The 12,880-nt window shown below is 40.2% G+C and overlaps 1 protein-coding gene across 1 annotated transcript; it reads left to right on the top strand.

Moving 5' to 3' along the window:
* Positions 1 to 2,393: 2,393 nt before the first annotated feature.
* Positions 2,394 to 12,630, top strand: LOC307238423 (uncharacterized protein). The gene is made up of 3 exons (XM_080011392.1): positions 2,394 to 2,482; positions 10,290 to 10,712; positions 10,987 to 12,630. The coding sequence occupies exons 2-3, from the start codon at positions 10,550 to 10,552 to the stop codon at positions 12,171 to 12,173; spliced, it is 1,350 nt and encodes a 449-aa protein (XP_079867518.1). The 5' UTR covers positions 2,394 to 2,482; positions 10,290 to 10,549; the 3' UTR covers positions 12,174 to 12,630.
* Positions 12,631 to 12,880: the final 250 nt, after the last annotated feature.

Raw genomic sequence — 12,880 nt, forward strand, 5'->3', positions numbered from 1 at the left:
AGTGTTGTCCAGCCAGTCCAGGACTATTCATTTTAACATCAGAAATGTTGGTTGTTGTGATGAAGAACTGTGAGAACTTGAAAAACAACGTATTTAGAACAGAACTGGTGATATGTCCGTTTGTGGACGACACAACGCTGCTGCTCAAGGCTCAACATCAGATTCCTGTTGCCGGGTAGAACACAGACCTCTTCACAAAGGCCTCTGGACCAATCCTCAATATCCAAACATGTGAAGTGCTGTCGATTCATGAACACACGCAGCACGTCATCTATGATATACCTGTTGGAAGTGTGGTCAAATACCTTGGTTTTGATATAACAAGAGATCAGAAGGAATGTGAAGTGCTTCATTTGACAAACAAAGATGAATGTAAAGGTTAAAGGCAATGTTTGGCTGCAGAGAAATGGATTTATTTCATTTTGAACGTGTCACCAAAATAGAATCTCTGGAGGTGTTCACCCTGCATCTTCATGAGTTCACACTTTAAGTCGAGAAAGCAACTCAACTTCAGTCGAATATGGAAGAATGGAACTCACCGGATGAGAAAACAGCTGTCACTGTCCAACAGCTCTGTGAAGGTGGACTGAGGGCAGTGGACCTTGAAGGTATAAATGGAAGTTTCAAACTGAACTGGCTGAAACCATGTGTTCCATCCTCTGCAGTGTCCGGCGCATATTTCCTCAAACTGTATTTGACAAGATGGCTGCGAGAGGATTGATCCTACAATGTGATTACAACGTCACCAAACTGCCTCTTAAGCTTTCTCAACATCGCAGACAGATTTGACTTTTTTGGAAATTATAGGACAATCACAACTTCACAGCCCATAATACACCTTTATGGAACAACAGACATACACTTGACAAAAGAAAGTCAATTTTTAATAGGAAGTGGAGGGACAGGATGTTTGGTGTGTAATGGACCTGCACATGCACATGGGGATGTGTTACCTTGTAAATATGACCTTGACTGCAACCTGAAAGAACTGCTCTCTCTGATCGATACATTCCTCTGTGGTTGTACCCGAGTCCAGTCCCACCTCCCACACCCTTTACAAATGGAATTCCCTGTCTTCATTCTCACTCATTCACAAGGTCTATTTGAGTATGTTTTGTATTTTTAGAGCTTATTGTGCGTAATCACCGGGTGTCATGACATTTCACTCCATGAATGTATGACCGTATGTACATGTTTGTGACTAATAACCTCTTGAACTTGACCTTGAACTTGAACAAACCCTTTCCGTCCTGCTCAGTCTTGAAGAAACAATATTTAGAATATTTTTGACCAACCAACAGAATGTAAAGTGAGAAGGAAGTTCTTCACAGCGCCACTTCCACCCAAAACAAAAGAAACTCACAACAAAGTCATGAAGGATTTCCATCCATCCAGTGGATTTTGAAGGTCGACGTTTGGTTTTGGTAGCAGTGAACGTGTTTTGTGTCAAGGTGATGTTGGAACTACGCAGCATATCTATGTCTTAGTTGTTTTGGAAAACAATTCATAGAAAGTTTAAGCAGCGAAACTGCAGCGATGTCCGTTACAGGTCATATCGTCTTATTTTTGGTATTTTATTACAAGACAGAACATTGCACCTAATGGTCAGTGGTTTACTATTTTAAGCCAAATTCTTCATTCATAAAGCTACATTTCTAAAGACTCCGCCCCTATTCACATGTTACTATAATAAAACTCAACTCTGTGTTAAATCACTGAAATGAATGGAATCTTAAAAAGTCATAAAAACGAACAATCACAAAGTCAATTTATTATTTATGATTTATTTGTTTAACGGTTATTTTATGTTTTATTCTGCTTAATTAATTGTTTTTTTAAAACCAGTTTGGTTTTGTCTGTGAATATGCTTAATGTCTGTTCATCAAAGTTTATAATGGTAAGGATTTCTTTACTGTTTGAAATTTCAATTTGTGAATAAATAAATAAAAATAATAGAAAAACCTTTCCAGCCCAGGAAGTCATGCAGTAGAATTGAGCATCAGTCATATTTTAAAAGCAGCTCCAAGTCCAGAGAGAAAAGCCACAGGATCATTGTGGAATTCATCAAAACAACACGTTTGATGAGAGTTTGAGGTTTAAAAGTGCAGCTCACACTCCAGACCAGAGGGTGGAGGTAACACAGCCAATACACTGGTTGACAACCACCGTTAAAAGCAAGAAGAAGAAGAAGAAGAAGAAACAATGGCCGAGCAGCTCCCGCTTCTCACTGTTTCTGTCCAAGAGCGAATGGTTGCTGCGGTTGAAGAGGTTTTATTAGTCTGTGAAAAGGTAAAAGTAGCTAAAGAAGTGAGAGTTTTATTGAGCGAGAAACTGGCAGCAGCAGACAAAGACATTGTCAGACATTTAGAAGAATCTGTGGTGGATTGTGAGAACAGACTGGGGCGCTCGAACCAGGAGCTCTGCAGGCTGAACAAACTACTGTATTTAATACTGACACCTGAAGTCAAGCTACACAGAGCAGGTCTGTATGAAGAGACACTACTTTATGACATACATCTATCTGTCTGTCTGTCTGTATGAAGAGACACTACTTTATGACATACATCTATCTGTCTGTCTGTCTGTATGAAGAGACACTACTTTATGACATACATCTATCTGTCTGTCTGTCTGTATGAAGAGACACTACTTTATGACATACATCTATCTGTCTGTCTGTCTGTATGAAGAGACACTACTTTATGACATACATCTATCTGTCTGTCTGTCTGTATGAAGAGACACTACTTTATTACATACATCTATCTGTCTGTCTGTCTGTATGAAGAGACACTACTTTATGACATACATCTATCTGTCTGTCTGTCTGTATGAAGAGACACTACTTTATGACATACATCTATCTGTCTGTCTGTCTGTCTGTATGAAGAGACACTACTTTATGACATACATCTATCTGTCTGTCTGTCTGTATGAAGAGACACTACTTTATGACATACATCTATCTGTCTGTCTGTCTGTATGAAGAGACACTACTTTATGACATACATCTATCTGTCTGTCTGTCTGTATGAAGAGACACTACTTTATGACATACATCTATCTGTCTGTCTGTCTGTATGAAGAGACACTACTTTATGACATACATCTATCTGTCTGTCTGTCTGTATGAAGAGACACTACTTTATGACATACATCTATCTGTCTGTCTGTCTGTATGAAGAGACACTACTTTATGACATACATCTATCTGTCTGTCTGTCTGTATGAAGAGACACTACTTTATGACATACATCTATCTGTCTGTCTGTCTGTCTGTATGAAGAGACACTACTTTATGACATACATCTATCTGTCTGTCTGTCTGTATGAAGAGACACTACTTTATGACATACATCTATCTGTCTGTCTGTCTGTATGAAGAGACACTACTTTATGACATACATCTATCTGTCTGTCTGTCTGTATGAAGAGACACTACTTTATGACATACATCTATCTGTCTGTCTGTCTGTATGAAGAGACACTACTTTATTACATACATCTATCTGTCTGTCTGTCTGTCTGTATGAAGAGACACTACTTTATGACATACATCTATCTGTCTGTCTGTCTGTATGAAGAGACACTACTTTATGACATACATCTATCTGTCTGTCTGTCTGTATGAAGAGACACTACTTTATGACATACATCTATCTGTCTGTCTGTCTGTATGAAGAGACACTACTTTATGACATACATCTATCTGTCTGTCTGTCTGTATGAAGAGACACTACTTTATGACATACATCTATCTGTCTGTCTGTCTGTATGAAGAGACACTACTTTATGACATACATCTATCTGTCCGTCTGTCTGTATGAAGAGACACTACTTTATGACATACATCTATCTGTCCGTCTGTCTGTATGAAGAGACACTACTTTATGACATACATCTATCTGTCTGTCTGTCTGTCTGTATGAAGAGACACTACTTTATGACATACATCTATCTGTCTGTCTGTCTGTCTGTATGAAGAGACACTACTTTATGACATACATCTATCTGTCTGTCTGTCTGTATGTATGAAGAGACACTACTTTATGACATACATCTATCTGTCTGTCTGTCTGTATGAAGAAACACTACTTTATGACATACATCTATCTGTCTGTCTGTCTGTATGAAGAGACACTCTACTCAGTTATTTCCTGAATTCATTCACTTTTTTCTCTATATTTGACTGAGCTGCAGGTTGTCAAATGTGCTGCTGTGCAGGTCTGCCCAACACAGTTAAAATGATGAGAAAATGTAATAATTAAGGGAAAAAATAGAACATATAAATAAAATTAAATAATTAAAGGTAATAAATTAAATGAAAATGTACATATCAGAATGAGTTAATGTAAAGCTTTCACACATCTTGACATTGTATGATTCAGTTGGTGCTTTGTATAAATGATTTTTGTCTGAACGTATTATCATTATCATTAATAATAAGAAGAATTATTTTTATGTGCAACAGGACCATTTGCACACGGCGCAATGCGTGGTTTTCCACCGGCTCCAATGGCTGCGTGGTGAAGCGTCCCAAACACATCAATGTTGCCATAGAGAGAGGAGGAGTATTGGAAACAACAGTTATTTAAAAGATTTTTAACACAGAGTTTGATCATACTGTGGCGGGGTCGACCAGACAAACACAATGGAAGAGACGCACACGGAACCTCCGTGGAAAGCCCAAGCCGCTTCTATTGCCTGTCATGAGGCTACAACCATCCCGGGGTTGAGGTGGCCAGTCGGAAAATAACAACCTGGGACGTTTGTGTCCCTTTTTATTACCAACTTATTTTCAGTCGCTTCTTCTCCTTCGACTCGCACCCAGCGCTGCCGCTGAGTGTTTGCCTCTCCTCCGGGGTTCCGGAACCCGCCCCCTAGAGACCTGGGCCAATGAGCCACCATCTTGGACACCTCCCCTCCAATCAGATCAGATCACATTATAACAAACCAACAATGAACTTAAACCCCGACCACCCCCAACACATGGTCATACACACACACACAGGGTTACAATACATTTTGTTGAAATACCAGATAGTTACTTTCAAACGTCGCCTCCATTTTGATATCAAACATGTTAATCTTACTTGTCATTCTTTTCAGCACTTTTTTTTGACTAGTTGCATTAAAATCCCAATGGTGGCACAATGATCTTACTAGTTACACCAAAATCTAGTCATCTTTTCAGCAAACTAGTTGGCTTTGAAGAAAAATTGAATTATTGCTCAAACATATTAAATATATGAAAAATTTATATGTGGTTTTGTATTCTTAAAATATCCATAGAAAGATGTATTTTTAGATGTAAGTATTGGTATTTATGACCTACCGCAGATTTTAGGTACATTTGGTGCCATTTGACTTTTTTTTAATTTATTTTTTTACATAATTTAAAAAGTAGAGGTGTAGAGGTGTCACTTGTGCGAATCAAGCAAACATTTTAAAGCCATGCTATGACTTGTTAATGACAAGGATGCGGCAAACTGTGTTTCTGAGATAATCACCCTCAAAGTTTTCCCTGCAATTGGCTTCATTCAGCCAGCTCCCAGAATGCAAATGGTTGGAGGACCAACAAAGTCACATGGCTACTTGCCACATGGCCTCTTGACTCCCTGCTAAATAGGTCCTTGACACCCTAATGATTGGGCCAATCTTTGCATTGTTCTTGTGTTTTCAGGGAATGTTGAACAGCGTTATCGACACACAATATCTTTGTTTTAAAAAAAAAAGCTTTTATTTAACGGTAAGAATATACATGTTTTTATCAAAGTGGAATTATTTAGGAGTTTAAAAGTGCGGACAACACAACAAAATGTACCGTCTGTCAATAATATTAGTCTTTGTATATCAACGTCAGTGTGTCATTTAATATATAAATGTGCATATGCCAAATATCTTCCAAGTTCTTGGCGTTATTATGTGAGCTAACACCAACCCTACCCCAGCTACACTCTGAGAGCCTGTTTGGGGCCTCTTTTAATTTTTTTTTCGCCCATGGTTGCATTTGCAGGTAAACTTGAGAATGTTGTCCATTACTACTTGTTCATAATCTGCATCAATGGACTTCATCACATCAACTTATTTCATTGTAACAACGGGTGTGTCGTCGGTCTTCTCCGGTGGTTCTTGAAAAATATTCAGTTTCATCGTCACATTCAAGTTGAAATCCGCTGTTTGAAATGTTCTCCAAGTCCGGGATCACGCAACATCAGATTCAGCATCGCTGTCGGAGAACAGACTATCATCGTGGAAAATTAAGTCCAGTACGAGCTGCTTACACTGACTTGGATCTATCGAACTGGTCAGATCTTCTGCCACCCACTTCTCGTAATCCACAACAATGCGGAGATGAAAGTTTTCACAGACAAGTGAAACCGAAGGCTCCTCGTCTTGTTTACAGAAGTGACGTCAGCTTTTCTTCTTTGCGTGTTACGCCGCCTACACAATAATGAATCCAGGTGTGTTTATAAACATGTAAGATTTAAAAGTTTGAACTCTATCAAAACAGTTTCACATTGTGACTTCACATCACATGTAATATGGAGTAATGTTCTTCACCTAGACGGTCGCCTTAAAGGAAACGATCGATCGGCGTTCAGCGTCACAGCCTCATCAGAAATACTTTAATAATCCCAGTGGGAAATTACTTTTGTTACAGCTCCAGTCTACATACAACATATTTACATTCAACATATTAACATACAACATATAATAACAATTATTAAGAAACATATTTATATATAAATAAATATATAAACATATCTTTATACACATGGTAAAGTGTAAAATGCACAGTTAAAAATGTGCAAGAAGAAGAAAGTGCAGAAGTGGATAACCGTGTTTTGAGGTCAGATTACAGAGAGGGGGTGTCTGACTCTCTGAGGGGGAGGCGTTGTAGAGATTGATGTGTGTTGTAGAGAGGGTGTGAGACATTGTCCAAGATGGACTGAAGCCTGGACAGCATCCTCTGATTAGTTTGTTTAGTCTGTTGTTGTCTACGACCCTCAGCCCACTGCCCCAGCATGTGACAGCGAAGAAGATCGTACAGTGGGAAGATAAAAAAACCACAAAGGAACATGAAGCTGGAAAAATCTAATTTTCTTTAAACTTATTTGGCAGCTTGGCGATTTTAGAAATGCGTGACAAGACGGGTTTTTCTGCAGTGGGTCACATTTATGTTTGTTCTAATACATTTTGTCCTAGACTGCAACAGACATTTATGCACAGCACAAAATGAAAAACATAATATTTTTGTTTACATTGATAATATACATTTTATTCGATGTAGATCTCTTTCTCTACACAAACAACCGCACAATCAAAATGTGTTCATTTAAATGGTAGTCTGCAGTACTTCTGGTACCTAGGACCACAGAAGGAACACAAAGACCACTCCACAGACCACTGACTAACTGGTCCAGACCACAAGGATCACAGACCAACCACAAAAACCACGCTACAACAAGCCACTCACTAACTGGTCCAGACCGCAAGGACCATGGACCGACCACAAAGACCACTCACTAACTGGTCTGGACCACAAGGGCCACAGACCGACCACAAAGACCACTCCACAGACCACTCACTTAGTGGTCTAGACCACAGGGACCACAGACCGACCACAAAGACCACCCCACAGACCACTCACTAACTGGTCTGGACCACAAGGACCACGGACCGACCACAATGACTACTCCACAGACCACTCACCAACTGGTCCGGACCACTAGCTTCAGCGTCCCTAGTGGTAGTAACCAGTGGTCAGTGGACAGACCACTCAATTGGCTACAACCCCAACTCATCATTTTGATGGTACACTGAGTTGTAATACAGTGGTACCTCGACTTACGACTGCATCTACTTACGACTAATCCAAGATACGAGTAGCGATAGTTGCGAAAATTTGTATTGACTTGCAACCGACTGCTCCAAGATACCACTGTGGAAATTTGCAGTTGGCGTGTCGGCGGCCAGTCAGCAGCCAGTCAGCAGCCAGTCACCAGTCAGTCAGCAGTCAGTCAGCAGCAGTCAGTGGGCGACCTACATCGTGTGTGCACGTAGTTCGTGGCCTATCGATATTTTTTTCATATTTACTGTGTGCTGTGTATTTTTTTTTATTTTCACCCTTCATGATTTCATAATTTATATGGGGAAAAATTGCTTCAACATACGACTGTTTTAACATACGACCGTTCTTATAGAACGAATTACAGTCGTAAGTCGAGGTACCACTGTGTATAGAATGGCACCTTTTTCATTCTCACCCACATATGGAATGCCATTTGAGTCAATATTGAATAAATAAGTAAATACGCCTATGAAATAATTCCTGAAATAAATAAATAAGGCAATACATGTATGAATAAATATATAAATGAGTACATTAAGTAAAAATTGTTTTTTATTTTAAAATATTCGTTACCAATAGACCATTTTTATTAATTTCAGGAGACGTTTATTTAAAAATTCCACATTTATGTATTTATTTATTAATTTATTTATTTATTGATTTATTGAAGTGGACTTTTATTTCATAATGCCACATTTCCAATCCTTAAATGCAAATGCACGTGACGTGGTTATCCCACTGATTTAGAGTGAGTGGAGAGAGGGTGCGGCGTCGCAACAGACTTGGAATGGTTGCTTGGAGCTGGTCCTCAGCTCGTTATTACTCCTCCATGGGATCCAGGGGCTGGTAGGGATGGAGATGGTCACGGTGCAGGACCACCACCCAGTTCAGCTTGACCAGCCGCACCCTGTACACCAGGTACGACAGCTCTGCCAGCACTGCCCACTGGCTCCACAGCTCAGGGGATAAGCCCTTTTTTTTTCTCCCTGGACAGTAGACCAACACCTGGTTTTAAACACCAGTTTATTGTAGAGGGTGGGCTAGCTGTAATTAGCCGAGAAGCAGAGAGAATATGTCATGACACTGGCTCCTATCCTGAGTGTGTGTGGGAATGGGGGTTTTAACCTGTTGCATGAACCAACGAGCAACAGATATGCAGCCACACTGATCCCAATTAACTAGATCCAGGTCAGGTGTGGCTGCTCCCCACACCATCCCCACACGGTGTTACTGTCTGCACTCTTGCAGTGCATATGTTTGGAGACAAAGTCGACTTGGTGTTCAGGCTGCCTCCGGAACCGGAGTTGCAGGGAAGGCCTGGCCTGGGCTACCTCCATGAAAGGCTGCGGGAGGTGTACTGGTTGACGAGGCAAGCCTTAACGGATGTTAAGGCTCAAAGTCCAAGTCCCAGTTATTATTTATGCATGTAATTATTTATTAAATATTGACTCAAGTGGTGTTACATACCCAATCCCCAACAACTGTTTTTGCACTATGTAACTTCTGTGTTCAGGTTAGAAACCGTGGGAGAAGTGTGTTTACGTGGCTTTACAGCACTGCATCCAGTAATTACAGGATTTCTTTTGTTTGTGTTTTTTTGCCTGGTAAAATCTTAAAAAAAAAAAAAAAAAGAAATTATAAACTTGGCCCAAATGAGAATGAAACAAGCCCGGCAACTGCACTTTAGCTGGTCCTCACTTCATTACGCCACAAAGTTTGTTTTTACCCTCTGACTCGTGCGTGCGAGCCAATCTGCCAGGCCAAGCACATCTGCTACCTACACCGGTACCAGTGGGCCGATCCCCGCGCCCTCTCTCCACGCAGCTGCCCCAGAGCCGTGGACTGTGCGCTCATTCCTCTGGGAAGTGTAATATAGGCTGTTATAGAAACATGAACGATAAGGTTCAAATTTGTGTGGTAAAATAAATGAACACTGGACCAAGTTTTCGACAGTGGCGTAAAAATGCTGTTGCACTCAGAAACTGTAGGGGGGGCAAAATTCCAAATCCTTGTGCTGCTTTAAACAAGGTCTTGCTGTTTTCCAGTTAAGGTATTAAAATTCTTTAGTAATCTGCCATAAATTACTTTTAATATAATTGAAATGTGACCTACAAGTTAACTGTAATTGGTCAGTTGGAAAAGTTTAAGTCAACTTTAAGTCACACTTTATGTTTAAGTTTAAGTCAATCACTTTGATGTATGTTATGTTCTCTGTTTAAGAAAAAGTGCAAAAAATGTTTTTATTGAAAAAAAATAAGAATCGTGTGAGAGAATCGTGATCTCAGTTCTTGTTGTGATTCATTTTTAACAATCGTGCAGCCATAATGTAGAACACGACACAATACATTTTTGTGTGACTATGAAAGAGCCCTCTCACCTCAGCTTGGACACACTTTTCCTAGTTTTCTTCACTGACTGTGTGTCTGTATTTCAGTGTTGCCTCCAGACCTCCAGCAGCTCTCTGTCTGTAAACAGGAGCTTCCCACTGAGCAGCAGGAGTGGCGCCCCAGTCTGGTCAAGGTGGAGCCAGAGCCTCCACACATTAAAGAAGAAGAGGAGGACCTCTGGACCGAGTTCCCATTCCTTCCTGTCTGTGTAAATAATGATGAGCGCACTGTGTGGTTCCTGCTTAATCAAGGCCAAACTGAGGAGAACACAGAGGCAGAACCTGTAGCCAGCACCTCAACTGAACAGATGAATCCAGAAACTGGTGGAGAGGACTGTGGAATATCAGAAGCAGCTGGGAGCTTAGATCCAGCTCCTGTTTCAGAACCAACTTGTGATGAGAAGCGCCTATCTTCAGACTCTTCTGAAACTGAGACTGAAGATTGGATGAAGACCAGAGAACATCAGTCAGGTAATCATCTCACCATTGAAGATTGATTGGATCAATTTCGCCAAGGTTGAAGAATATTAAAACAAAATTATATGAACAATACAGACATTCACAATACTTGTTAAACTTTATTGACATGCATAGTTTGGTTAAATAAGAGGTTTATCTCTTCTTTCCACTGCAACCATTTTCTCAAGGTACAGTGCTTTACAGGTTTTTTTATTTAAGATCCTAAATTATTCATAGCCTCTCTGACTTTTTATTTGTATTCCATACTTTTCTTTTTTTTGTTCAGGAGTGAAATCCCAGTTGGACCAGAGAGACTTTTCATCAAGTGAACTCAAAATTCATGAACGTATCCACACAGGACATGAAAGACTGTACCACTGTCAACAGTGTGGGAAAGGATTCAGACAATCAGGGAATCTCAAGGTACATCAGCGTATTCACACAGGAGAGCAGCCGTACAAATGTCAGCTGTGTGGGAAAGGATTCAATCGATCAGGGAATTTTGAAAGACATCAGCGTATTCACACAGGAGAACGGCCGTACAAATGTCAACAGTGTGGGAAAGGATTCAAGCAATCAGGAGAGCTCAAGTCACATCAGCATACTCACACAGGAGAACGGCCGTACAAATGTCAGCTGTGTGGGAAAGGATTCAGAAGATCAGGAGATCTGAAGGACCATCAGCGTATTCACACAGGAGAACGGCCGTACAAATGTCAGCTGTGTGGGAAAGGATTCAATCAATCAGAAAAACTCAAGGTACATAGGCGTATTCACACAGGAGAGAGGCCGTACAAATGTCAACAATGTGGGAAAGGATTCAGCAGATCTGGACCTCTCAAGGTTCATCAGCGTATTCACACAGGAGAAGAGCCCTTCAAATGTCAGCTGTGTGGGAAAGGATTCAAGCAATCAGGAGATCTCGAAAGGCATCAGCGTATTCACACAGGAGAACGGCCGTACATATGTCAACAGTGTGGGAAAGGATTCAGTAGATCAGGGGATCTCAAGGACCATCAGCATATTCACACAGGAGAACGGCCGTACAAATGTCAGCTGTGTGGGAAAGGATTCATTAGATCAGAAACTCTCAAGGAACATCAGCGTATTCACACAGGAGAACGTCCATACAAATGTCAACAGTGTGGGAAAGGATTCAGTAGAACAGCAGATCTCAAGAAACATGAGCGTATTCACACAGGAGAACGGCCGTACAAATGTCAGCTGTGTGGGAAAGGATTTAATCGATCAGAATCTCTCAAGGAACATCAGCATATTCACACAGGAGAACGGCCGTACAAATGTCAACAGTGTGGGAAAGGCTTCAATCGATCAGAACATCTCGAAAGACATCAGCGTATTCACACGGGAGAACGGCCATACATATGTCAACAATGTGGGAATGGATACAAGCAATCAGGTGATCTCAAGGTACATCAGCGTACTCACACAGGAGAACCGCTGTATCAATAGTAAACAAAAATAAAGATTACAGGATTAACTAGAACATTTACTTTTTTAACGGAGTTGTTCTTTCAGTTTCAGCAACTTATGCAATCATTCACGATTTTGCTCACTGTTTTTTTTTCCATTTTCAGCTGTATCTATATGGTTTATAGATAATTAAACAGAAAGCATACAACAAGCAAAAATGCTAATGCTAACAATATACTTGCCCTATTACCATTTTCGTAGTATTTTTAGTTGATAAACCTTTGTTTGCCCTCAGTCTTTTCTGTGATTGGGCTATTTGGATCTCTATGTGCTTGTTTAAGAGCACCAACCTCCAAGTAGCTTGGATGGGATATTTCAGGTGAAACATTTTTATCCAGGTAATGTACTTAGTTCAGTTGTTACATAGCAATACATTCCTTGTTGTTTAAAAGTGATGCATTTAATCTCCATTGTTTGGTTTTTGGCCTGTGCCCTATGTCCCATGATAATGCAAGAGGTGCATGATTGGATATAGTTATTGATAAAAAAATCTTTGTCTTCTATCCTGTGTAACTCTGCTTTGTAATCGATTCTAGAATATGATGAATGTCTTGAATAAAAAGTTAAATCTACCTTTAGGGAATTTACTTCTCCAAACCAGGTCCACTAGACCTGACTCTATCAATAGGTGTTCAAGCTTTTACTCCATCTAGAAGTAGGAGTTTTTGAGGTATGTTGGCTATCCA

This window comes from Zeus faber (assembly GCF_960531495.2).
Source record: "Zeus faber genome assembly, chromosome: 12".
Classification (NCBI taxonomy): domain Eukaryota; kingdom Metazoa; phylum Chordata; class Actinopteri; order Zeiformes; family Zeidae; genus Zeus; species Zeus faber.